This window comes from Hemiscyllium ocellatum, chromosome 10 (genome assembly GCF_020745735.1).
Source record: "Hemiscyllium ocellatum isolate sHemOce1 chromosome 10, sHemOce1.pat.X.cur, whole genome shotgun sequence".
Lineage (NCBI taxonomy): Eukaryota > Metazoa > Chordata > Chondrichthyes > Orectolobiformes > Hemiscylliidae > Hemiscyllium > Hemiscyllium ocellatum.
In genome coordinates, this window is record NC_083410.1 from 108,581,006 (window position 1) to 108,608,535 (window position 27,530).

At 45.1% G+C, this 27,530-nt stretch overlaps 1 protein-coding gene across 3 annotated transcripts in view; it reads left to right on the forward strand.

Annotated features, from left to right (window-relative positions):
* The window catches only part of LOC132819895 (ADP-ribose glycohydrolase MACROD1-like), a 960,330-nt gene that overhangs the window by 623,488 nt on the left and 309,312 nt on the right, over window positions 1-27,530 (forward strand). For all 3 annotated transcript variants that reach the window (XM_060831849.1, XM_060831850.1, XM_060831851.1), the window contains exon 7: window positions 8,789-8,910. In XM_060831849.1, the coding sequence (XP_060687832.1) occupies window positions 8,789-8,910 (122 nt within the window). The remainder of the gene's footprint in view (window positions 1-8,788; window positions 8,911-27,530) is intronic.

A 27,530-nucleotide genomic window follows, 5' to 3' on the forward strand; every position in this document is an offset into this window, starting at 1 on the left:
TTCAGAGAACACCTGTGGGACACCCGGACCAACCAACCCAACCACCCCGTGGCTCAAAACTTCAACTTTCCCTCCCACTCCACCAAGAACATGCAGGTCCTTGGACTCCTCCATCGCCAGACCATGGCAGCACGACGACTGGAGGAAGAGCGCCTCATCTTCTGCCTAGGAACCCTCCAACCACGAGGGATGAATGCAGATTTCTCCAGTTTCCTCATTTCCCCTCCCCCCACCTTGTCTCAGTCCCAACCCTTGAACTCAGCACCGCCTTCCTAACCTGCAATCTTCTTCCTGACCTCTCCGCCCCCACCCCACTCCGGCCTCACCTTAACCTCCTTCCACCTATCGCATTTCCAACACCCCTCCCCCAAGTCCCTCCTCCCTACCTTTTATCTTTCCACATTCCTGAAGAAGGGCTTGTGCCCGAAACATCGAATTTCCTGTTCCTTGGATGCTGCCTGACCTGCTGCGCTTTTCCAGCAACACATTTTCAGCTCTGATCTCCAGCATCTGCAGACCTCACTTTCTCCCCGTAAATATAAGATGATTGGGTAGGGGAATGGGTTGGGGTGGGATATTCTTCGGAGTATTGGTGTAGACTTGTTCGGCCAAAAGGTCTGTTTCCACACCGTTAATCTATGATTCTCTGACCCTCCTTACGATGCCAATAGTTCACATCCTCAACAAGTTACACAACAAGGTAAAAACAAGGACTGCAGATGCTGGAAAGCAGAGTCTAGATGAGAGTGGTGCTGGAAAAGCACAGCAGGTCAGGCAGCATCCAAGGAGCAGGAAAATCGACGTTTTGGGCAAAAGCCCTTCATCAGGAATAGGTTATACAATAAGCTGTGTTCAGGCTGAACTGTGTTGGGAAATACTTGATGGGACATGTCAGAAATGGCTGATTTTCAACAGGATCTGACTTTATCCACAGCTCCCTCTCTGAGACATGCCCATCCTTACTTGACACCACATCATCATTCCTTCCATGTCACTATGGTCCACATCCTGAAACTATCTCTCCCACAGCACTGTGGGGGTGCCTGTATCAAATGGACTGCAAGGGGTCAGGGAGGGAGCTCACCCCCCAAGGGCAATTAGGGATGGGTAAGAAATGGTGACTTAGCCAGTGGCACCCACATCCCAAGAATAAATTCTTTTTAAAAATTTTCAGGAAACAAAAATATGTTCAGCTTTTAGAAAGTAGTCACTTGGACAGTGTGAAATATCAGTAAGAATGAGACCCAGTCGGAAAATCTAAGATTCTGAGGATTTTTTTCCTTCAGTTAGGTATTCTATAATTAGACTGTGGAGGAATTTCTTCTCTCAGGGAGTTCTAAGTGTTTGGTATTCCCTTCCATAGAGCACAGTGGATCATGGAATATAATCAAGGTCAATGAGATTTGATTTTTGATTCAGGAGGGAGTCAAGGGTTATGGGCGGCAGGAGGGAAAGTACAGTTAAGTCTATAGTTAGATCCGCCATAAGCATATTGGTTAGCAGAACAACCCAATTATGATCGCCTTTGTTGTTAGTATGGAGGTGCATTTGGCTTCCTGTGTCAACATAGGGCCGTATATTATCTGTTATCAGCAGTAAGGTCAATGGTTACTTTCAATATCCCAAATTAAAAATCACACAACACCAGGTTATAGTCCAACAGGTTTATTTGGAAGCACTAGCTTTCGGAGCGCTGCTCCTTCATCAGGTGGTTGTGGAGTATAAGGTTTTAAGACACAGAATTTATAACAAAAGTTTTCAAGTAATCTTCAATAATATGAGATTCCATTCCACAGACGGTTAATATGCAAAAGGATAAACAGTCATCATATTCAGATTTCCAGAATACTGAGTAGAGTGGACCTGGAGAAGATGTTTCCATGATTAGGAGAGACTCGGACCCGAGGGCACAGCCTCAGAGGGAAGGGACGACCCTTGAGAACTGAGATGAAGAGGAATTTCTTCAGCCAGAGGGTGGTGACTCTGTGGAACTCATTGCTGCAGAGAGCTGTGGTACCAAGTCATTGAGTGTATTTAAGACAGAGGTAGATAGATTCTTGGTTGTGAAGGGGATCAGGGATTATGGGAAGAAGGCAGGAGAGTGGGGTTGAGAAACAATTCAGCTATAATCGAATTGCAGAATAGGACTGAAAGATTAAATCAATTCCTCTTCCGCGTTTGTGGTTAAGTTTCCAAATAATAAGTATATATCAGTGAGCTTTCATCACAGCCCGCACTTATTTTGCAGAATTTGGTAAAGTTGAACAGTAAAACATCAGATTAAGAGATTGCAAAAATGTATTCTGTAGCATTTGTGACTACTGATGGAATCGATGTCTGGACACAGCAAGACAGCCCAGTGGGCGGCACAGTGGCTTAGTGGTCAGCACTGCTATCTCCCAGCACCAGGGACCTGAGTTCGATTCCACCCTTGGGCAACTATCTGTGTGCAGTTTGTACATTCTCCCCGTTGCCAGTGTGAGTTTCCTCCCATTGTCCAAAAATATGCAGGTTAGGTGGATGGGCCAAGCTAAATTGCTCCATAGTATCCAGGGATGTGCATGGTAGATGGATTAGTCATGGGAAATGCAGGGTTATAGGGTAGGGAGGTGGATCTGGGTAGGATACACAAACAAACAAACAAAATTTACAGCCCAGGAATAGGCCCTTCAAGCCTGAGCCGATCCAAATGTACTGTTGGTCAATTCCTCAGCATTTGTATCCCTCTGCTCCCCACTACTCATGCATCTGCCCAGATGCATCTTAAATGAATCTACCATGCCTTCCTCTATCACATCTGTTGGCAACATCTTCCAAATGCCCACCACCCTCTTGTGAAGTACTTGCCACATGTATCCTCCTTAAACTTTCCATCTCTCACCTTGAAAGCATGACCTCTCGTTAGTGAATCCTTCACCCTGGGGAAAAAGCTTGTCTCTATCCACCCTGTCTATACCCTTCATGATTTTGTAGACCTCAATCAGGTCCCCCCCAATCTCCTTTTTTCTAGTGAAAATAAACCTAACCTAGTCATCCTCTCTTCATAGCTAGCACCTTCCATCCTCATAAACCTCTGCACCCTCTCCAAAGCATCCACATCCTTTTATGGCGACCAGAACTGTACACAATATTCTAAGTGTGGCCGAACCAATGTCTTGTATAATGTTAACATGACTTGCCAGCTCTTCTACTCAATATCCCATCCAATGAAGGCAAGCATACTATATGCCTTCTTGACCACTCTATCCACCTGTGTAGCAAACGTCAGGGGACAATGGACCTGAACTCCCAGATCTCTCTGCTCAGCAACTTTTCCCAAGGCTCTTCCATTCATTGTAGAATTTTCTCTAGAATTAGACTTGCCTAAATGCATCACCTCACATTTATCTGGATTGAAAGCCATCTGCCACTTTTCTGCTCAACTCTCCAGTCTATCTATACCCTCCTGTATTCTTTGACAGTCCCTTATGCTTTCTGCTACTCCACCAATCTTCATGTCATCTGCAAACTTGCTGATCATACCAACAATGCCCTCCTCCAGATCATTTATGTATATCACAAACAATGGTGGCCCCAACACTGACCCCTGTGGAACACCACTGGTCACCTTTCTCCATTTCGAGAAACTCCCTTCAACTACTACTCTGTCTCCCGTCGCTCAACCAGTTCTTTATCCACCCAGCCAGAACACCCTGCACACATGTGACTTCACTTTCTCCATTCGTCTACCATGGGGAACCTTATCAAACGCCTTACTAAAGTCCATGTATATGTCATCAACAGCCCTTCCTTCATCTAATAACTTGGTCACTTCCTCAAAGAACTCTATGTTGGTAAGGCACGATCTCCCCCGCACAAAACCATGTTGCCTATCACTGATAAGCTCACTCTTTTCTAAATATAAATAGATCCTATCTCTTAGTACCCTCCCCAGCAACTTCCCCACCACTGACGTCAAGCTCACTGGTCTGCAGTTACCCGGAATTTCCCTACTACCCTTCTTGTACAGGGGGACAAGATAAGCTACCCTCCAGTCCTCTGGCACGTCACCTTTGTTTAAAGCTGCCACAAAGATACCTGTCAGGGCCCCAGCTATTTCCTCTCTCGCCTCCTTCAGCAACCTGGGATAGATCCCATCCAGTCCTGGGGATTTGTCCATCTTAATAACCTCTAGCCTACCAACACATCTTGCCTACTTATACCAACGTGATCCAGACTAATCAAACTTCCATCTCTAATATCATCATGTTCCTCTCCTCAGTGAACACTGATGCAAAGTAATCATTCAGAATCTCACCCATTCTCTCAGGTTCGCCACACAGCCTTCCTTCATTATCTTTTGGTGGACCAATCCTTTCTCTCGTTACATGCTTGCTTCTTATATAAGAATAAAATGCTTTGGGATTTTCCTTAATTCTGCTTGCTAAAGCTATTTCATAACCCCTCTTCAACCGCTTGATTCCTTGTTTAAGACTTGTCCTGCTCTTCTGATATTCCTCCAAAGCCCATTCTGTTCTTAGCTGCCTAGACCTTATGTATGGTTCCCTTTTCGTCTTGGCTAGTCATACAATTTCTCCTGTTATCCATGGTTCACGAATCTTGCCCTTCCTATCCTTTGCTTTCAACTGGACATGCCTATCCTGCACTACCGTTAACCTATCTTTGAAAGCCTCCCACATATCAAATGTGGACCTCCGTTCAAATAGCTGTGTCCAATCTACATTTCCCAGCTCCTGCCTCATTTTGATATAATTGGCCTTGGCCCAGTTTAGTACTCTTCCCTTAGGACCATTCTCTTCTTTATCTACGAGTATTTTAAAACTTACAGAATTGTGGTCACTGTTCCCAAAGAAATCCCCCCACAGCAACTTCTACTACTTGTCCTGGCTCGTTCCTCAGTATCAGGCACAATATGGCCCTTCCCCTCGTCGGACTATTGATATACTGCTCTAGAAAACTCTCCTGGACACTTCGTACAAATTCTGCCCCATCCAGACCTCTGATACTAAGTATCCCAGTCAATGTTGGGAAAATTAAAACCTCCCATCTCCCTATTGCCTCTACATCTATTCATATTCTGTTGACCTATTTGTTCTTCTACCTCACGCTCACTGTTGGGAGGTCTGTAATACAGCCCCAACAATGTAACTGCACCCTTCTTATTTCTCAGCTCCACCCATAATGCCTCACTACCCAAGCCCGCAATAGTGTCCTCCTTTAACACAGCCGTGATATCATCCCTGACCAGCAATGCAACTCCACCCCCCCTTTTACTTCCCTCCCTGTCCTGTCTGAAGCGTGTATATCCTGGAACATTTAGTTGCCAATCATCATGCCCTTCCTTCAACCAAGTCTCTGTGATGGCAATAATGTCATACTCCCAGGCACCAATCCAAGCCCTAAGTTCATCTGCCTTACACACTATACTTTCTGCATTAAAGTAGATGCATTTCAGGCCACCAGTTCTTTTGCGCTCACCTGCTCTCTGCCTACTCTTCCCATTATTAATGCTATCTTCATAATTCTTACAGTCTCCAGTCTCCACCTCTCTGTCTACTTGTTTTCTCTTCTGGTTCCCAGTCCCCTGTCACATATTAGCTTAAAACCTCCCCAACAGCAGTAGCAAAAACTCCCCCAAGGACATTGGTTCCAGTCTGGTTTAGATGTAGACCGTTCCTTTTGTAATAGTCCCACCTTCCCCAGAACTGGTACTAACGTCCAACAAATCTGAAGCCCTCCCTCTTACACCATCTCTCAAGCCACGTGTTCATCCTGCCTATTTTTTCATTTCTACGTTGGCTAGCATGTGGCACTGGTAGTAATCCCGAGATCACTACTTTGAGGTCCTCCCCTATGTGCACCACAACCACTGGCTGCTCACCCTCCCCTTTTAGAATGCTCTGCAGCCGATCGATGACATCCCTGACCCAAGCACCTGGGAGGCAACATACCATCCGGGAGTCCTGTTTTTGGCCACAGAACCACATATCTACTCCCCTCACAATAGAATCCCCTCTGACTATGGCCCTACGAGTCGTTTTCCCGCCCTCCTGAACAGCAGTGCCTGCCACGGTGCCATGATCCTGGCAACTGCTGCCCTCCCCTGGTGAGCCATCTCCCCCAACAGTATCCAAAACAGTATACCTGTTTTGGAGGGAGATGATTGCAGGGGACATCTGCACTGCCTGCCTTATCTTTTTCTGTCTTTTGGTCACCCATTCACCGTCTCCCTCAGCAATTCTAACCTGCGGTGTGACCAGTTCACTAAACGTGCTATCCACGACCTCCTCAGCATCGCGGATGCTCCACAGTGAGTCCATCTGCAGATCCAGAGCTGTCATGTGGTCAAACGACAGCTGCAGCTGGACACACTTCCTGCAAGTGTAAGAGACAGGAATGTCAGCCACGTTCCTAAGCTCCCAGATCAAGCAATAGTCACGTGCCATGGGTCTGAGGTCCCCTGCCATTGTAAGCTTAGCTTTATATCAACTAACTGAAACCAAACAATGCATTTAACTAAATGAAAAATAAAGATAAGAAATAAAAGCCTTACCTTACAGGGTCTTTTTCTTTCGGTTAGAGGAAGGGGGGCGGGAGGGAGATACAACACGTGTAGTATCTCGGACTTAGCCACTGCCCAAATATATATTAAACCCTTACCTTCCCGGCAGCCCTCACTTCACTCCTCCTTCTCTCCTCGCCGCTCTGGCTAAATAGAGGCCTGACTCCCCAGGTAAGTACCTTTTTAATGCGGGAAAATGTATCCTTCCCAGCAGCCTTTGCTTCACTCCTGACACTTCAAAGGGTCAATGTGAACTTCATTGGTCAAAAGGCCTGCTTCTACACTGTTGGGATTCTATGATGAAGACCTGGACAACATCCAGGGTTCAGTTACTAACATTCATGCCACATGAGTAGCAGACAATAACCATCTCCAACAAGGGAGATTCTAACCATTCTCTCCTAGGCATTACTATTGTTGAATCCTCCACTACTAACATTCTGGGGGTTTCCACTAGCCAGAAACTTAACTGGAGAAGCCAGATAAATACCTATGGATTCAGGAATCCGTTTCGAGACTGGAAATTTTGCGGCTAGTAACTCACCTCTTATCTTCCCAAAGCCATCCACTGTCTACAAGACTTAAGTCAGAATACTCCCCATTCATCTGGATGAGTGCAGCTCCAAGACGATCCAAGACAAACACCCTGTTTGGTTGCACCCTGTTCACCATATTAAACTTTCACTCCCTCCACCTCTGACGCATAGGAGAAGTAGTGTGTACCATCTACAAGATGCACTGGTGCACTCTAGGTTTGTAATATATTGTTATTATTTGAGAATCTGGATTCAAAAGTGGAGTGAAAATAGATTTTACTTTTCAGTTCTGTGAAAATGAAAGTTATTTTTATATACAAAAATCATAAAGTCCATTTGGACATTGAATTGAAGACCGCTTTTCCAAAACAACACATGACTTAAGTGACTCAAACTGCTATCTGGGAGTTAATCATTAAATGTATACAATGTTGTGCTTCATGACACAGCAACACAAGACCCAGAGACCACTACTATGTTGAGTTCAGAGAAAGCGAGATCATCCTAGTAACAGTTTTGTAGCTTTTAGAAGTCTTTAGGCTGTGAAAGTTGGTGGAAATCTCCCGTGTGTCAGAATTTTAGAAGCAATGTACAGGCCATCAGAGCTGTCAAGATGCCATAAGTTGCTACGAAGAGAAGGACTGGGTGGAGCCATTTGAGTTAGACGTTAAAGAGCTGAGATAGAAATCAGCATTTATTGGGATTGAGTATCTGTGAAGGATATTACTTGGAAAAGAGTTGAATATTCTTTTCCTGTTAATGTTAAGACCTTTCAAAATTGATCTATGTGAAAAATACACATACCTATTTCTTCTACGTAATAAACTTGTGTACTTTTGTTAAGAGATTACTGACAACCTTGTGTGAACATGCTCAATGATTGAACACTTACAGTGACCAAACTCAAATAAATAAACATTCTAACCTGTTCAGCCATTTTTCACTCTGAGTTATGGTCTGTCTGGTATTATCACCAGCTGGGATCACAACAATGCAAAAACCTACCAAGCCCCTTCCAACAGCACCTTCCATCCGATGTCCCCTATCACCTACAGGCCAAGGCAGGTACAGGGAAATATTGCCACCCACAACCTTGCATCCAAGTCACACATTTTGTTGTTCTTTCCATGTCACTGGGTCAGTATCCTGGAATTACCTTCCACATTATGGGTGGCGCTACCCCACCTGTACAGCAATGGATACAGAAGGTAGCCTTAGTGCAGAGGTGCCGGTGTTGGACTGAAGTGGGCAAAATCAAAAGTCACGCGACACCAGGTTATAGTCCAACAGGTTTATTTAAAATCACAAGCTTTCGGAGCATTTACGTCCGGCAAAGTTGCAGTGCTCCAAAAGCTCACGATTTCAAATAAACCCTGTTGGACAATAAACTGCTGTCGCGTGACTTTTGACCTTGGCTGCAGGGTGCAACTCACCATCACCTCCAAGGGCAATTAGGGCTGGGTGAATTGCATATCCCATGCATGAATAAATAGAAAACAGTAAAGGTAACAATGCAGTGATTTAGTGGATGAATTCACTTTTGTAATGGCTGATTTATGACGAGTGCGAGATTTAAGAGAAATGGCATAATGGCTGGAGGTGACACAGTCACAGTGGGCAAGAGGGTTTCCTGCTTTGCTGTTACTTTCCGCGATCCTGATGGAATATCTTTGTTCCTTTTTGTTTTCAGATATCATCCACACTGTGGGACCTATAGCAAGAGGGAGCTGTGATGAGCGTCTCAAACGTCAGCTGAGAAACTGCTACGAGGCTTCCCTCAAACTCTTGGAGATACAGGGGCTGAAATCTATTGTAAGTGTTACTCAGGGAGGTGTCTAGCTCGCTCAGATCTGTTAACGATTTGTATAACGGAGTTGGCCCTCCTGAATCTCAAAGTGAGAACTTCAAAGGAGCCTCAGTTTATGAGAAAATCAGGGCACGGAACTGCAGATCCTCCCACATGGAGTAGAAATTGACTGTACCATTAATTTAGTATGTGTTAAGTGACAATTGTAGGTTCACATCATTAATGTTTCTTCTGCTATTTAGAGCAATCCAGTTTTCTGGCCTCTGAATCTGACAATTTTAAGCCGAATGAGCTTGGATGGTGTCCCTGTCAGCCCACTCTGTACATACCCCACGCATGGATTCTGTGCAATTGTTCGTATTGCATTTGTAATGCTGTGTGGGCGTACAGTCTGCTGTCTACATGTGGGCTAATGCACTATGCTTGGTGCACTGTGTGCAGATACTAAATCCTACGCGTTGAGATTACATGGGACTGCCAAGTGGTCTGGACAAACGCTGCTAAAATCAAACCAGATACCTGAGGAAACAAGCACAGTCTCACAGAGATTATACCAGACACTGCAGCTTGTTTCATTCTGTTCAATGAAATTATGCAATCCTCCTTGGTCGGAATTCTTGGTAAAGCTTTAGTGATTCCACTGATCTCTACCAATCTTTTTGAGCTTAATTGGGGCAATATACTCTGGCCACAAGCCTAGTTGGGAACAAGGAGTGGCATGATTGGCTCAGTAGTTAATACTGATGCCTCACAGCAACAGGGACCCCGGTTCAATTCTGGCCTCAGGCGACTGACTGTGTGGAGTTTGTACATTCTCCCTGTGTCTGCGTGGGTTTCCTCCGGGTGCTCCGGTTTCCTCCCACAGTCCAAAGCTGTGCAGGTTAGATGGATTAGCCAAGCTAAATTGTCCCGGGATGTGCGGGCTAGGCATTGAAAATGCAGGGTGGCAGAGGTGGGTATGGGAGGGAATGGAGGAGACTCATGTGGAATACACACACCAGCACAGATTAATTTTATTTTTCTTTATTCTTACATGGAATGTGGGGATCATTGGCCAGGCTGGCGTTAATGCCAATTCCTAATTGCCCCTTGAACTGTGTGGCTTTCTAGACCATATTAGGGGGCAGTTAAGCGTCAACCACGTTGCCGTGGGTCTGGAGTCACATGTACCCAGACAGCATAAGGATGGAAGATTGCCTTCCCTGAAGGGGATTAGTAAATCAAATGCTGTTTTTGTTTGTGACAATCAACAATGGTTTCATCACCATTCATACAAGGGCTGGGTTTTAAAGACAGATTTTCAAATTTAATCCTGCCATGGTGGGGAATAAAGGCAGAACATTTGAAAGCCTGGGCAGTTCTAGCCCTGTGACAATATATGGCACCGACTTCACTGTATGCCTGAGGTCATTTCTCTGTCCAGGACACACAGTGCAATTCAACCTCCACGAACAAAATGAAGGTTGGAATGTGATGTAGAACATATTTAAACATATTATATCCAGTGACATAACTTTTTAAAATATTTCTATATTTTTATTATTCATTTTTGGGGTGTGGGTATCCTGGCTGTGCCAACATTTATTGCCCATCCCCAATTCCCCCTTGATCTGAATGACCTGCTGTATAAGAGATAAGAGTCAGCCATTTTACAGTTACATGTATGCCAGACCAGGTAAGGATGACAGATTTCCTTCCCTGAAGAATATTAGTGAATCAGATGGGTTTTTATGACAATCGTCAATGGTTATGTGGTTGCCATTAAGGTAGCTTTTTCTGTTGTGGTTCTGTTCGCCGAGCTGGAAGTTTTTGCTGCAAACGTTTCGTTCCCTGGCTAGGGAACATCATCAGTGCTATTGGAGCCTCCTGTGAAGCGCTGCTTTGATGTTTCTCCCGGTATTTATAGTGGTTTGTTCTTGCCGCTTCCGGGTGTCAGTTTCAGCTGTAGTAGTTTGTATGTGGGGTCCAGGTTGATGTGTCTGTTGATGGATCTTCTTGCCGTTTCCGGGTGTTAGTTTCAGCTGTAGTGGTTTGTATATGGGGTCCAGGTCTATGTGTCTGTTAATGGAGTTTGTGGATGAATGCCATGCCTCTAGGAATTCCCTGGCTGTTCTCTGTCTGGCTTGTCCTATGATGGTAGTGTTTTCCCAGTCAAATTCATGTTCCTGGTTGTCTGAGTGTATGGCTACTAGGGATAGCTGGTCGTGTCGTTTTGTGGCTAGCTGATGTTCGTGGATGCGGATTGTTAGCTGTCTTCCTGTCTGTCCTATATAGTGTTTTGTGCAGTCCTTGCGTGGTATTTTGTAAACTACGTTAGTTTGGCTCGTGCTGGCTATTGGGTCCTTTGTTCTAGTGAGTTGTTGTCTGAGTGTGGAAGTTGGCTTGTGTGCTGTTATGAGTCCTAAGGGTCGCAGTAGTCTGGCTGTCAGTTCTGAGACGCTCCTGACGTATGGTAGTGTGGCTAGTCCTTTTGGTTGTGGCATGTCCTCGTTCCGTGGTCTATCTCTTAGGCATCTGGTGATAAAGTTGCGTGGGTATCCGACTGCACAAATACAAGCAAGAAATTGTGCGCCAAAAGTCGTTAATTTTAAAAACCACTAATCAGGAATGGACCTGGACCATAGAACAGGCTATCACTATAGGACAGAACAGGACAACACTTCGCAAAAAAACGGCACTAAAAGAAAAAATGGACAAACTAACCCACAAACAGGAGGACACTACAACACACACCTGGGTTAAAAACCTCTCCCACAGACAGCTCACTGACATGTAAAGAACTATACTGGCCAAGGGACTCAAATACAACTACAGGATGCCAACACAGCAGACTTCCTAGCAGCACTAGAATGCACACTCAGGAACAATGGACTGACAGAAGAGACACAACAAACAGTGAGACAAACGGTCGTACCTATGATGATAAGAAAACGACATACACATAACCTCAACACCAAGGAGAGGGAAGCACTGAAAGCACTGAAAAATGACAAGAACATAATCATACTACCGGCAGATAAAGGCAGAATGACGGTCATCTTGGATAAATCAGACTACATCAATAAAGCACAACAACTACTCGCAGACACCAACACCTACCAAATGAAGGATTCCGACCCCACACCACAACTCACCAATAGAATAATCAACACACTAAGGAATCTACAAAAAAATGGACAGATAACCAAAGCGGACCAGCAAAGAATGAAACCTGAAAGCAACAACACCCCCAGATTCTACGGACTACCCAAAGTACACAAACCAGACATCCCACTCAGACCCATAGTATCACTACCAGGGACACCAGCATACAAACTAGCCAAAGAACTACAACAAAAACTGAAACACCTAGTCAGCGGATCCAAACACTCCATACAATCAACACAGGAATTCTTGGACATCATCAGGAATACACACATAGACAAAGAAGAAACCAAGGTATCATTCGACGTGACGGCACTGTTCACATCAATTGACAAAACCCTAGCCAGAGAAACAATAGCCAACTTACTGGACATACATAACAGAACACAGGAGGCCGAACCTATCAACAAGGATGGCATACTTAAACTACTAGACCTGTGCCTCACCACACACTTTACATTCAACAATCAGATATACGAACAAATCAACGGAACACCCATGGGATCACCAATCTCGGGACTCATAGCAGAGGCAGTTATGCAAAGGTTAGAACATACAGCCCTACCACAAATCCAACCCAAACTCTGGATCAGATACGTCGATGACACCTTTGTAATCATCAAAAACACAGATATAGAAAAAACACACCGAATCATCAACGCCACACTCACAGGAATACGATTCACGAGAGAAGAGGAAAAGGATAGCCAACTCCCATTCCTAGATGTGTTAGTAGAGAGAACACCCAACGGAGAATTCACCACAAGGGTACACAGGAAACCAACACACACAGACCAAGTCCTAAACTATGAAAGTAACCACCCCAACACACACAAACGAAGCTGCATCAGGACACTATTCAAAAGAGCCACAACATACTGCAGTACACCAGAACTGCGAAAAGAGGAAGAGGAACACCTATACAAGGTATTCGCCAAAAACGGATACCCACGCGACTTTATCACCAGATGCCTAAGAGATAGACCACGGAACGAGGACATGCCACAACCAAAAGGACTAGCCACACTACCATACGTCAGGAGCGTCTCAGAACTGACAGCCAGACTACTGCGACCCTTAGGACTCATAACAGCACACAAGCCAACTTCCACACTCAGACAACAACTCACTAGAACAAAGGACCCAATAGCCAGCACGAGCCAAACTAACGTAGTTTACAAAATACCATGCAAGGACTGCACAAAACACTATATAGGACAGACAGGAAGACAGCTAACAATCCGCATCCACGAACATCAGCTAGCCACAAAACGACACGACCAGCTATCCCTAGTAGCCATACACTCAGACAACCAGGAACATGAATTTGACTGGGAAAACACTACCATCATAGGACAAGCCAGACAGAGAACAGCCAGGGAATTCCTAGAGGCATGGCATTCATCCACAACCTCCATTAACAGACACATAGACCTGGACCCCATATACAAACCCCCACTACAGCTGAAACTGACACCCGGAAACGGCAAGATGATCCATCAACAGACACATCAACCTGGACCCCACATACAAACTACTACAGCTGAAACTGACACCCGGAAGCGGCAAGAACAAACCACTATAAATACCGGAAGAAACATCAAAGCAGCGCTTCACAGGAGGCTCCAATAGCACTGATGATGTTCCCTAGCCAGGGAACGAAACGTTTGCAGCAAAAACTTCCAGCTCGGCGAGCAGAACCACAACAACGGACACCCGAGCTACAAATCTTCAACCAGACTTTAAGTAGCTTTTTCTTCTAGAGCTTTATTGAATTCACCACCATTTGCCAAGATGGGATTCAGCAGAGCATTAGTATGGGGTTATTAACCCAGTGACATTACAGTTATGTCACTTTGCCTCCCCCAGATATCCTCTACAGAGAGCTGGTATGAACCAAATAGCCCTCTTCTCTACACTTTTATACTTTCTGATCAAACTGTTCAGAAATGTTATTTACACACCTCTGAAGCAGGTGGGATTTGAATGGTTCACCTGACAAAGAAACAGCCCTCCAAAAACTTGTGATTTTAAATCAACCTGTTGGACTATAACCTGGTGTCAGGTGACTTCTGACTTCCTCCTCCAAGTGCAACTTACAACAGGTCGGATTTTCCAAGTTTAGCTCAATTTGAAATCCTGACAAAGCACGCTAACAGTTAACAGAATCATGGCGATCTATGTTTGGCGGATGGCAGAGTGAGCAGGGATTAGAAGGGGCATGATTTAAAAGCTGTTTAGAAAAGGGTTTGTACAAGAATGCTACAGATTTATTGAACATTTCCATCACTGCGTTTCCATCCTCTATCCCATTCCCTGCCCTCTTGGAAAAGGTTTCCTCGAGTGATAGTACAGCACGGAAACAGACCATAAGACATAGGAGTGGAAGTAAGGCCATTCGGCCCATCGAGTCCACTCCGCCATTCAATCATGGCTGATGGGCATTTCAACTCCACTTACCCGCATTCTCCCCGTAGCCCTTAATTCCTTGTGATATCAAGAATCTATCAATCTCTGCCTTGAAGACATTTAGCGTCCCGGCCTCCACTGCACTCTGCGGCAATGAATTCCACTGGCCCACCACTCTCTGGCTGAAGAAATGTCTCCGCATTTCTGTTCTGAATTGACCCCCTCTAATTCTAAGGCTGTGTCCACGGGTCCTAGTCTCCTCGCCTAACGGAAACAATTTCCTAGCGTCCACCCTTTCCAAGCCATGTATAATCTTGTAAGTTTCTATTAAGTCTCCCCTTAATCTTCTAAACTCCAGTGAATACATTCCCAGGATCCTCAGCTGTTCCTCGTATGTTCGACCAACCATTCCAGGGATCATCCGTGTGAATCTCTGCTAGACACGTTCTAGTGCCAGTATGTCCTTCCTGAGGTGTGGGGTCCAAAACTGGACACAGTACTCCAAATGCGGCCTAACCAGAGCTTTATAAAGTCTCAGTAGCACAACGGTGCTTTTATATTCCAACCCTCTTGAGATAAGTGACAACATTGCATTCGCTTTCTTAATCACGGACTCAACCTGCATGTTTACCTTTAGAGAATCCTTGACTAGCACTCCCAGATCCCTTTGTACTTTGGATTTATGAATTTTCTCACTGTTTAGAAAGTAGTCTATGCTTTTATTCTTTTTTCCAAAGTGCAAGACCTCGCATTTGCTCACGTTGAATTCCATCAGCCATTTCCTGGATCACTCTCCCAAACTGTCTAGATCCTTCTGCAGCCTCCCCACTTCCTCAGTACTACCTGCCTGTCCACCTAACTTCGTATCATCGGCAAACTTCGCTAGAATGCCCCCAGTCCCTTCATCCAGATCATTAATATATAACGTGAACAGCTGTGGCCCCAACACTGAACCCTGTGGGACACCGCTCGTCACCGGCTGCCATTCCAAAAAAGAACCTTTTATCCCAACTCTCTGCCTCTGTCAGACAGCCAATCCTCAATCCATCCCAGTAGCTCATCTTGAAAACCATTGCCCCTCACCTTGCTCAGCAGCCTCCCGTGTGGCACCTTATCAAAGGCCTTTTGGAAGTCTAGATAGACCACATCCACTGGGTTTCCCTGGTATAACCTACTTGTCACCTCTTCAAAGAATTCCAACAGGTTTGTCAGGCACGACCTCCCCTTACTAAATCCATGTTGACTTGTTCTAATCAGACTCTGCTCTTCCAAGAATTTAGAAACCTCATCCTTAATGATGGATTCTAGAATTTTACCAACAACCCAGGTTAGGCTAATTGGCCTATAATTTTCCATCTTTTGTCTTGATCCTTTCTCGAACATGGGGGTTACAACAGCAATCTTCCAATCATCCGGGACTTTCCCTGACTCCAGTGACTCTTGAAAGATCTCAACCAATGCCTCCGCTATTTCCTCAGCCACCTCTCTCAGAACTCTAGGATGTATCCCATCGGGGCCAGGAGATTTATCAATTTTAAGACCTTTTAGCTTTTCTAGCACTTTCTCTTTTGTAATGGCAACCATACTCAACTCAGCCCCCTGACTCCCTTTAATTGTTGGGATATTACTCATGTCTTCCACTGTGAAGACTGACGCAAAGTACTTGTTAAGTTCTCCAGCTATTTCCTTATCTCCCATCACTAGGCTTCCAGCATCAGTTTGAAGTGGCCCAATGTCTACTTTTGCCTGTCGTTTGTTTCTTATGTATTGAAAGAAACTTTTACTATCATTTCTAATATTACTGGCTAGCCTACCTTCATATTTGATCCTCTTCTTCCTTATTTCTCTCTTTGTTATCCTCTGTTTGTTTGTTTTTGTAGCCTTCCCAATCTTCTGATTTCCCACAGCTCTTGGCCACTTTATAGGATCTCTCTTTTTCTTTAATACATTTCCTGACTTCCTTTGTCAGCCATGGCTGTCTAATTCCTCCCCGGGTAATCTTTCTTTTCTTGGGGATGAACCTCTGTGCAGTGTCCTCAATTATACCCACAGACCCTTCGGTCCAACTCGTCCATGCCAACTAGACATGCTAAACTAATCTAGTCCTATTTGCCAGCACTTGGCCCATATCCCTCTAAGCCTTCCCATTTATGTACCCATCCAGATGTCTTTTAAATATTGTATTGTACTGGCCTCCACCACATCCTCTGGCAGCTCCTTTCCATACACTTCTACTTCATGATCTGAATGAACAATAGAGTCTGACACTCGTGTGACTTTCTACTGGACCTTTCTGCTGCCATTTGCTGTGACTTTTTGAGCAGGGCACTGTAAAAACAGGATGAAAAGCATTCTGCAAATTCCTGATGATTGAGCTGATAAACCGCTGTGTCAGCGTTTACAATTTCTGCCGGAATTGCTGCTGTGGGAGTCGAGACTGGGTTTTTTCTTCAGTGTGAAGAAAGCATAATTCACCACTTACCCCCATGCCACCTCTTCCACTGCTAGTAAAGAAGTCTGAGACTTTTTTAACGCAATGTTTACATTGCTGTTAGCCAAGACGCTTAAAGTGCCTACATTTTTACAAACTGAAGAGGCCTCTTGAGGAACGCAAGGCATAATCAAGGCATCTTGAAAACTTAATACTGAGCAATCTTCCTGCTGTTTGAACAGCCCTCACTTTGTCAACTTGGTGACCCTGAAACCCCGCTCTGTCTGTTGGGTGAAGAACCCATTCCTCAATTCCTCAGCCTGTTGTACCTTTTATCTACGGTGTCTGCCAACAGAGAGGTTAGATTACAGCAGAGTGAAAGTGCAGCGGATCAGAATTGAGTGGGCCACTCCATTTGAACAATCTACAAACACAGTCTTTGTGAGACTGACCACAGACAGGGGGAGTGCAAAGTCGATTCTGACAAACGGTGACATGAACCCAGCAAGTGTCCAGGCTGTAGCTTGTAAGAATCTGTCAGAATTGGTGATCAACTCAAGAGCTCCTTCGTGAGAAAAAACAAGATATTGTCTCACTGCCAAATTCACGATAATAAAGAGCCCATTACCAGAGGTGGTCTTATTGCTGAAAGTAACAGCAGCTCTCAGAGAGCTTGTGTGTCTAATCTGAATATTTCACTTGTCTGTCTTCCTTTTCTCTCCAGGACATGTATAACCCGAGCTCACACTTTGTTTATCAGTCACTGTGCAAAGTGCTGCCTTGTGCCACAGGCACCCAATACAAATTTAGAACTGTCAGTGTCCAGTGTATGGCATCTGTACAAACACTCAGCACTCTTCACAAAATCCTACAGGTGGTACAAATGGTTTATGGGATCTTTGGTAATGATTAGTGTTTGTGTTAAAGGAGAGCCATGGGGGCTGGCAGCAACCTGAAGGGGATAATTGGTGGCATGGTTGACAGGACTGATGTCAGGCAGTACTTTGGACATTGTCTCCTAATTAATATTTGTGGAGCTCCTAAAGGTCATTTAAGAATGCTGCACCATCATTTATTGCTCCTTATTACAGAGCTGTGTACTGTTTGAATGTAAATTGTTAATAATAAGTGCAGTCTAGACCCAATTAGCACAATTAAAGGTTCTAGCAATATGTTGTTCAGCTTCAATTAACATTCAAATGAAAGCTAATTATCACTTTTTAACCAAATAAAATGTTTAATTAGGTCTGCGTTCTAGAAAAGGAACCAAATTAACTTTATGTTTTAAATATACAAGTCATAAGAGACCAGAGAAATGGTCGATTCAATTCTTCTGTTTCTCTTTGTGGTGATGGGTTGGGAAAGCAACATATAGCAGGCCCATGCTATCTAAACAGTAAAGGGACTCTTCAGTTGCAGTGGTAATGTCCCTACCTCTGAGCCAGACAGCGCTGGTTTAAGTCCCACCTCCTGCAGAGGTGTGTGATAACATCTCTGAGCAGATTGGTTAGGAAATCTCTATAAATGTAGCAAGCCAATGATATAAATACATGTCTGTGAATCTTGAATATCACCTTTTCTTGACCTGGAGGTGCTGGTGTTGGACTGGGATGGACAAGGACAGAAGTCAGATCACACCAGGTTATAGTCCAACAGGTTTATTTGAAATCACAAGCTTTCGGAGCGCTGCCCCTTCATCAGGTGAAGTGGATGTGATGAAGGAGCAGTGCCTGTTGGACTATAACCTGGTGTCGTGTGACTTCTGACCTTTTCTTTGACCAGCCTCCTGACACTCCCTGACTCAAATCCCTACAGTCCTTCAACTCTGGCCTCTCACTCACCTCCATTTTCTTTATTCTTGGAAGCCTGCCTTTGTCTATATAGACACAAGGTTGGTCTGCCTTAACTTCAATCTCCTCCAATCAGAATTGTTCCTGCGGCCTACCCTTTCACCAAGCTTTTGGCCACTTGTCCTGTGATCTCTTTCAGTGGTTGGATGTCATGCCTGGTCTGATAATGTTCCTATGGACTGACTTGGGAGTGTTCTACCTCCTTCGAAATGATTTGAAAACATAGGAAGTGGAGCAGAATGAGGCCGTTCAGCCCCTCTGGACTGTAAACCATTCAAAGAGATCATGCTTAATCATCTGTCTATATGTCACTATTCCCGTTTCCCATGATGGCATCTCCAGATGTTTATCAGTTTCCGTTTTGAACATGCACAATGGTTGAGATTCCCCAGCCCCCGCAGTCAATAATCTCAAACACTCATCAGTGAAGAAATGCCTCCTCATCTCAGGCTTAAATACTCTACCTCTTATATTGAGACTGCGCACACTCTTTCTGGACTTACCAGTCTGGGGAAACATCCTGGCAGTCTCTGTACAACTGCAGCAAGACATCTTCCTCCTGCACTGGGCATATAAATGTGATTTGTTGTTGCCGAGGGTCACATGTTAGGCATGTGGATAAGACTGAGCCCCGAAGCCTGGTTGGCACCAATTATATAATGGGGAAAGAGGAAAATATTACCAGAAGAGAGAGTAAGAGACTAAACTGCATTATGGACGTTTACTTGTTTCCTGTCAAAACACTTGCCAATTGAGTAGTGATTCTGGACAATGTCGGGGAATTTAATTGTGTTAATTTTCAAACACTGACAAGGGGGTAATTTTGCCAGAAGTTTCATTTTCAACAGATGTGATGAACCTTTTAAACACATATAGGCAATTTTAATCACAGGACTAAGCGCTTCAATTAAAAATGCTCTTTTTTTTGCGATAAGCCCATTCTCAGCTGTATTAATAAAATTTCACCAAGCTATCGCTCTTCTCGAGGAATATTTTTAAACCAACTTTTAAAAACCACATTCAAATTCTGAGTTGCGTAGCCTGAATTTTGACTGGTTCAGAGATAAGGACACTGCCGCTGCAGCACAAGAACCCCATTTACTATTTTGCTCTCAAGGGTTTGCCATAAGATGTATTCCCAACCCCATCAGCCCTATTTTAGAACTGGTTAATTCATCATAAATAGAAAAAGGAGATTTGAACATATAGAATCATGAGCATCATTGATTAAATTGTCATAATCCAAAGGTGGCACGTTGGCTCAGTGGTTAGCACTGCTGCCTCACAGCGTCAGGGACCCAGGTTCAATTCCCACCTCAGGCAACTGTCTGTGTGCAGTTTGCACGTTCTCCCCGTGTCTGCGTGGGTTTCCTCTGGGTGCTCTGGTTTCCTCCCACAAGTGAATTGGCCATGCTCAATTGCCTGTAGTGTTAGGTGCATTAGTCAGGGCGGATTGCTCTTGAAGGGTCAGTATGGACCTGTTGGGCCAAAGGGCCTGTTTCCACACTGTAGGGAACCTAATCTAATCTGCAAATTTGGGGCATCTCTAAAGTTTCAACATCCCAGGAGCAGATATATCAATGCAGTAGTTTGACACTTCCTTTGTACTGTATGCTGAAAACATGTAACAGAGATACTCTACGATTCCAAACTAGAAGTGGGATTTCTTTGACAACACATTTTTAAGACCAGCATTAGCATTTCTGCCTTTCAGCTAACATGATTTAGGTGTAATTGTGCCGGGTCTTAAATAATTTCATCAGAATAATCAGTTGGAGTAATATACCTTTGATGGCAACCTTTAAATGTGAGCAATGTAGATTTGTCACTTTGACCTGGGAGTTTGAGTGTTATACTCTTATAGATTCTCTGGCTTTTTTTAAACCGGGGATGGGGATGTGTGTGGGAGTTAGGGGGGACAGGCAGTCCTGCAATGAGCCACGGATAAAAAGTTCACCTTCTGACCATCAGAGCTTTTAGTTATCTGAAGATTAAAATGGTTGTGCAGGAGGTACCTCTCAAAGGCTGCCAAGGTCATATTTGCTTTCTTGCAGAATGTCACGAGTTGGTATTTATTTATCTCGTCCTGGGGTTAAACTAGCACTCCTAATGCACTTCAGTTAAAGAGGCTCGAATACTATCTCCCTGTTGTCTGCATTTGGAATTATTTGTCTAAGTGCCTTGTGGCAGGAAATGTTATACAAATGGCTCACGTCTTTTTGTTTCAACCACTTTGACTAGCCTTCCTGATCTCTGAGTTGTACCTTTTGTAGTAAATTTCACCCAGAGATTCTACACCTTGTGATACATTGAATGCAAGTCGGTATTTGTTTTCTGCAAAGGGTTTGTTGAAATTGCTATTGTGGTGAAGTTTGAGACATCAATACGCTAACTTTGAGAAACACTTTTATTTTTCACAAATCCATTTGCTTATTGGTACAAACAAGGCTGACCATAAACCATCAGAACTGGGCAGCAGTTTTCTTTATAAAAGTTGCCTTATAAACATTCCTTTATAAGAGTGATAATTTGGTGAAGTTTTATTAATGCTGCTGAAAATGGGGTTATTGCGGAAAAAAACAAGCAATTTAATCAGTGTTCAGTGCTGTGAATAACTCGATCACCAAACACTGAATTACGTTTTGAAAGTTATAAAAAGCAAGCAGATTACTGCAGATGCTGGAATTCTGAATCGGAAGCAGAAAGTGCTGGAGTAACTGGACTGGTTTTGCAGCATCTGTGGAGAGATGTCTTCTGAAGAGGAGTCATACTGCACTGGAAACATTAACTCTGTTTCTTACTTCACTGCTGCCTGCTGAGTTTCTCTAGCAATTTCTGATGTTGTTCAGAAGTCATATACTTGCCGGCTGCATTGGGGGACTTTACTCAGCTGCAAAGGTGAACTAAGAGGAAATAGTTTTTAAGAGCTTTCAGAACATGTCTCGGGATGTTACCGCATCCACAAGATGCAAGTTACTATATTGAACTAAAAGCAGAAATAGCTGGAGAAATTCAGCCAATCTGTCAGCATCTATGAAGAGAAATCAGAGTTGACACTTTGAGTCCAGTGACCCTTCTTCAGACCCCTTAGAACACAGAGCGTTCCAGCGCAGTACAGGCCCTTTGGCTCTTGATGTTGTGCTGACATGTGGAACCAAACAGAAGCCCATCTAACCTACACTCTTCCATTTTCATCCATATGTTTATTCAATGACCAAATTCAATGCCCTTAAAGTTGGTGAGTCTACCACTGTTGCAGGTAGTGCATTCCACGCCCCTCCTCCTCTCTGCGTAAAGAAACTACCTCTGACATCTGTCCTAAATCTATCACCCCTCAATTTAAAGCCATGTCCCCTCGTGTTAGCTTTCACCATCTGAGGAAAAAGGCTCTCACTGTCCACCCTATCTAACCCTCTGATTATCTTCCATGTCTCGATTATGTCAACTCTCAACCTTCTTCTCTCCAACAAAAACAGCTTCAGTTCCCTCAGCCTTTCCTCATAAGACCTTCCCTCCATACCATGCAACATCCTAGTAAATCTCCTCTGAACCCTTTCCAAAGCTTCCACATCCTTCTTATAATGCGGTGACCAGAACTGTACGCAATACTCCAGGTGCGGCCGCACCAGTGTCTTGTACAGCTGAAGCATGACCTCATGGCTCCAAAACACAATCCCTCTAACAGTAAACGCCACGCACTATAATCCCTTCTTAACAACCCTATCCACCTGGGTGGCAACTTTCAGGGATTTATGCACCTGGACACTGAGATTTCTCTGTTCATCTACGCTGCCAAGAATTTTACCATTAGCCCACTACTCTGCATTCCTGTTACTTCTTCCGACATGAACTACTCACATATTTCCTCATTAAACTCCATTTGCCACTTCTCAGCCCAACTCTGCATCTTACCTATGTCCCTCTGTAACCCACAACATCCTTTGGCACTATCCACAACTCTACCTATCTCAGTCTCATCTGTAAATTTACTAACCTATCCTCTAGCCCACCTCCAGATCATTTAGAAAAATGACAAACAGCAGTGGCCTCAAAACAGATCCTGGTGGCACACCACTGGTAACTGAGCTCCAGGATGAACATTTCCCATCAACCACCGCCCTCTGACTTCTTTCAGCAAGCCAATTTCTAATCCAAACCACTAAATCACCTTCAACCAAGACTCCTTATTTTGTGCAATAGCCTACCGTGTAGAACCTTATCAAACGCTTTACTGAAATCCATATACACCACGTTAACCGCCTTACCTTCATCCACCTGTTTTGTTGCCTTCTCAAATAACTCAATAAGGTTAGTGAGGCATGACCTATCTTTCACAAAACCTTGTTCATTATCCCTAATCACATGATTCCTTTCTAGATGATTATCCTATCCATTATAACCTTTCCCAATACCTTACCCACAACCAAAGTAAGGATCACCTGCCTTATAGTTACCAGGGTCGTCCCGACTCCCCTTCTTAAACAAGGGAACAACATTTGCTATCCTCCAGTCTTCTGGCACTACTCCTGTCGACAATGATGACATAAAGATTGAAGCCAAAAGCTCTGCAATCTCCTCACTGGCTTCCCAGAGAATCCGAGGATAAATCACATCTGGCCCCAGGGTCTTAACTATTTTCAAATCTTCCAAAATTGCTAAATCCTCCTCTTTGTCAACCTCAATCCCATCTAACTTGTAGCCCATATCTCCGTATTCTCACTAACATAGCCCTTTTCCAATGTGAATACTGATGAAAAATATTCATTTAAATACTTCCCCAATGTCCTCAGATTCCACACGCAACTTTCCACTACTATCTTTGATTGGCCCTAATCTTTCTCTAGTCATTCTTTTATTCCTGATGTACCTATAGAAGGCCTTAGGATTTTCCTTGATGCTATCTGCCCACAACTTCTCATGTCCCCTTCCGGCTCTTCTTTGCCCTCTCTTTAGATCTTTATTTGTGTTTCCAGGGTATATTAAATGAGCACAATTCTTTTATTTTAACTGAACATAGGTATTGTATACCATAGCCTTTTGAGATGATGCACAATGGAGAAAAATACTCAGATTTCCACATACATGTTAAAACAAAATTCTGCGATTCTGTAATTTGTTGCAGTCTAAACACTGACTTGAAACTTTTTAAAACTGGACGTAAAAAATGAATGTACAAGCTTGCCACCTCATGAGATCTGAAATTCTATCCCAGAGTTGGGGAGGTATGACTTTGCTTATATAAAAACTATTTTTTTTGGATTTCCCCCAGGATTGATTTGTTGACTGTGCCAGCATTGTCTACAGCAGTCTGGCTGATTAAAAAGCTGGCTGAGTTCAGGAACCTGATACTGTGATGTTTGGCGTCTGCTTGGCACCATCATCAGCGTGTAAATCTAACAATAGCACAGTTGACATGAGATGTGTTCCGATTCCCCTCGGCTGGTTAATGTCCAACTATCTCAACTTTTGACCAAATGTTTGGGCAATGGTTGTAATATCTCACCGTAGGTGGTACATTTTGTTTGGTTTCGAGTTCAAAAAAAAGGGGGTGCCCATTACATACAGAGGTGATTTTTAAAACATTTATATCTCGGAGGGGTGAGTTTTTTTGAATTCCCTTCCTCAAACGTTAGTGAGTACAGAATTTTAAAATATTTTTTAAGGCAAAGATAGACAGATCCTTAATTACCAAGCGGATAAAAGGTTTTGGGGGTAAACGTTAAGTCACTGTAATCCAATTGTATTGGAGGGTTGCTTGTTCAGTGTAGAGAGAGAAGGAGAGATGATTGGTTTAACCTGAGGGTCACCACGTGTCAGGTGAGGGGAGAGGTTGAGAAGGAGAATCCCTCATAGTAACCTCAAAACGGTGATGGGAATTGAACCCATGCTGTTGGCATCACTCAGCTCTGTAAACCAACAATCCAGGAGGTAAAAACAATGACTGCAGATGCTGGAAACCAGATTCTGGGTCAGGGGTGCTGGAAGAGCACATCAGTTCAGGCAGCATCCAACGAGCAGCAAAATCGACGTTTTGGGCAAAAGCCCTTCATCAGGAATAAAGGCAGTGAGCCTGAAGCGTGGAGAGATAAGCTAGAGGAGGGTGGGGGTGGGGAGTAACTAGCATAGAGTACAATGGGTGAGTGGGGGAGGGGATGAAGGTGATAGGTCAGGGAGGAGAGGGTGGAGTGGATAGGTGGTAAAGGAGATAGGCAGGTCGGACAAGTCCGGACAAGTCATGGGGACAGTGCTGAGCTGGAAGGTTGAAACTAGGGTGAAGTGGGGGAAGGGGAAAGGAGGAAGCTGTTGAAGTCCACATTGATGCCCTGGGGTTGAAGTGTTCCGAGGCGGAAGATGAGGCGTTTTTCCTCCAGGCGTCTGGTGGTGAGGGAGCGGCGATGAAGGAGGCCCAGGACCTCCATGTCCTCGGCAGAGTGGGAGGGGGAGTTGAAATGTTGGGCCAAGGGGCGGTGTGGTTGATTGGTGCGGGTGTCTCGGAGATGTTCCCTAAAGCGCTCTGCTAGGAGGCGCCCAGTCTCCCCAATGTAGAGGAGACCGCATCGGGAGCTATGGATCCAATAAATGATATTAGTGGATGTGCAGGTAAAACTTTGATGGATGTGGAACGCTCCTTTAGGGCCTTGGATAGAGGTGAGGGAGGAGGTGTGGGCACAGGTTTTACAGTTCCTTCGGTGGCAGGGGAATGTTCCAGGATGGGAGGGTGGGTCGTAGGGGGTGGCGTGGACCTGACCAGATAGTCACGGAGGGAACAGTCTTTGCGGAAGGCGGAAAGGGGTGGGGAGGGAAATATATCCCTGTTGGTGGGCTCTTTTTGGAGGTGGCGGAAATGTTGGCGGATGATTTGGTTTATGCGAAGGTTTGTAGGGTGGAAGGTGAGCACGAGGGGCGTTCTGTCCTTGTTACGGTTGGAGGGGTGGGGACTGAGGTGGAGGTCCGAGATGTGGACGAGATGAGTTGGAGGACATCTTTAACCATGTGGGAAGGGAAATTGCGGTCTCTAAAGAAGGAGGCCATCTGGTGTGTTCTATGGTGGAACTGGTCCTCCTGGGAGCAGATACGGCAGAGGCGGAGGAATTGGGAATACGAGATGGCATTTTTGCAAGAGATAGGGTGGGAAGAGGTGTAATCCAGGTAGCTGTGGGAGTTGGTGGGTTTGTAAAAAATGTCAGTGTCAAGTTGGTCGTCATTAATGGAGATGGAGAGGTCCAGGAAGGGGAGGGAGGTGTCAGAGATGGTCCAGGTAAATTTAAGGTCAGGGTGGAATGTGTTGGTGAAGTTAAAAAATTGCTCAACCTCCTTGCGGGAGCACGCGGTGGCGCCAATGCAGCGATCAATGTAGCGGAGGAAGAGGTGGGGAGTGGTGCCAGTGTAGTTACAGAAGATCAACTGTTCTACGTAGCCAACAAAGGGACAGGCATAGCTGGGGCCCATACGTGTGCCCATGGCTACCCCTTTGGTCTGGAGGAAGTGGGAGGATTCAAAGGAGAAATTGTTAAGGGTGAGGACCAGTTCGGCCAAACGAATGAGAGTGTCGGTGGAAGGGTACTGTTGGGGAGGAAAAAATGGAGGGCTTGGAGGCCCTGGTCATCGCTGATGGAGGTGTAGAGGGATTGGATATCCATGGTGAAGATGAGGCGTTTGGGGCTGGGGAAACAGAAGTCTTGGAGGAGGTGGAGGGCGTGGGTGGTGTCTCGAACGTATGTGGGGTGTTCCTGGACTAGGGGGGATAGGACAGTGTCGAGGTAGGTAGAGATGAGTTCAGTGGGGCAGGAGCATGCTGAGGCAATGGGTCGGCCAGGGTGGTCAGGCTTGTGGATCTTGGGAAGGAGGTAGAACTGGGCAGTGCGGGGTTCCCGGACTATGAGGTTGGAAGCTGTGGGTGGGAGATCTCCTGAGGTGATGAGGTTCTGTATGGTCTGGGAGATGATGATTTGGTGATGGGGGTGGGGTCATGGTCGAGGGGACAGCAGGAAGAGGTGTCCTCGAGTTGGCGTTTGACTTCAGTGGTGTAGAGGTCAGTGCGCCAGACTACCACTGCGCCCCTTTATCCGCTGGCTTAATGGTGAGGTTGGGATTGGAGCAGAGGGATTGGAGGGCTGCGCGTTGTAAGGGTGAGAGATTGGAGTGGGGGGAGTGGGGTAGACAGGTTGAGGCAGTTAATATCCCGGCGGCAGTTGGAAATGAAGAGGTCGAGGGTAGGTAATAGGCCAACGCGGGGTGTCCAGGTGGATGCAGTGTGTTGGAGGTGGGCGAAGGGGTCCTCGGAAGGTGGGCGGGAATCCTGATTGTGAAAGTAAGCTCAGAGGCGGAGGCAACGGAAGAAGTGTTCGATGTCACGGCGTGTATTAAATTCATTGTGTGGATGGAGGGGGATGAATGTGAGTCCTTTGCTGAGGACTGATCGTTCGTCCTCAGTGAGGGGGAGGTCTGGAGGGATGGTGAGAACTCGGATTTCTCCTTTGAATCCTCCCACTTCCTCCAGCCCAAAGGGGTAGCCACGGGCACACGTATGGGCCCCAGCTATGCCCGTCTCTTTGTTGGCTACGTAGAACAGTTGATCTTCCGTAATTACACCGGCACCACTCCCCACCTCTTCCTCCGCTACATTGATGACTGCATTGGCGCCACCTCGTGCTCCCGCGAGGAGGTTGAGCAATTCATCAACTTCACCAACACATTCCACCCTGACCTTAAATTTACCTGGACCATCTCTGACAACCTCCCTCCCCTTCCTGGACCTCTCCATCTCCATTAATGACGACCGACTTGACAC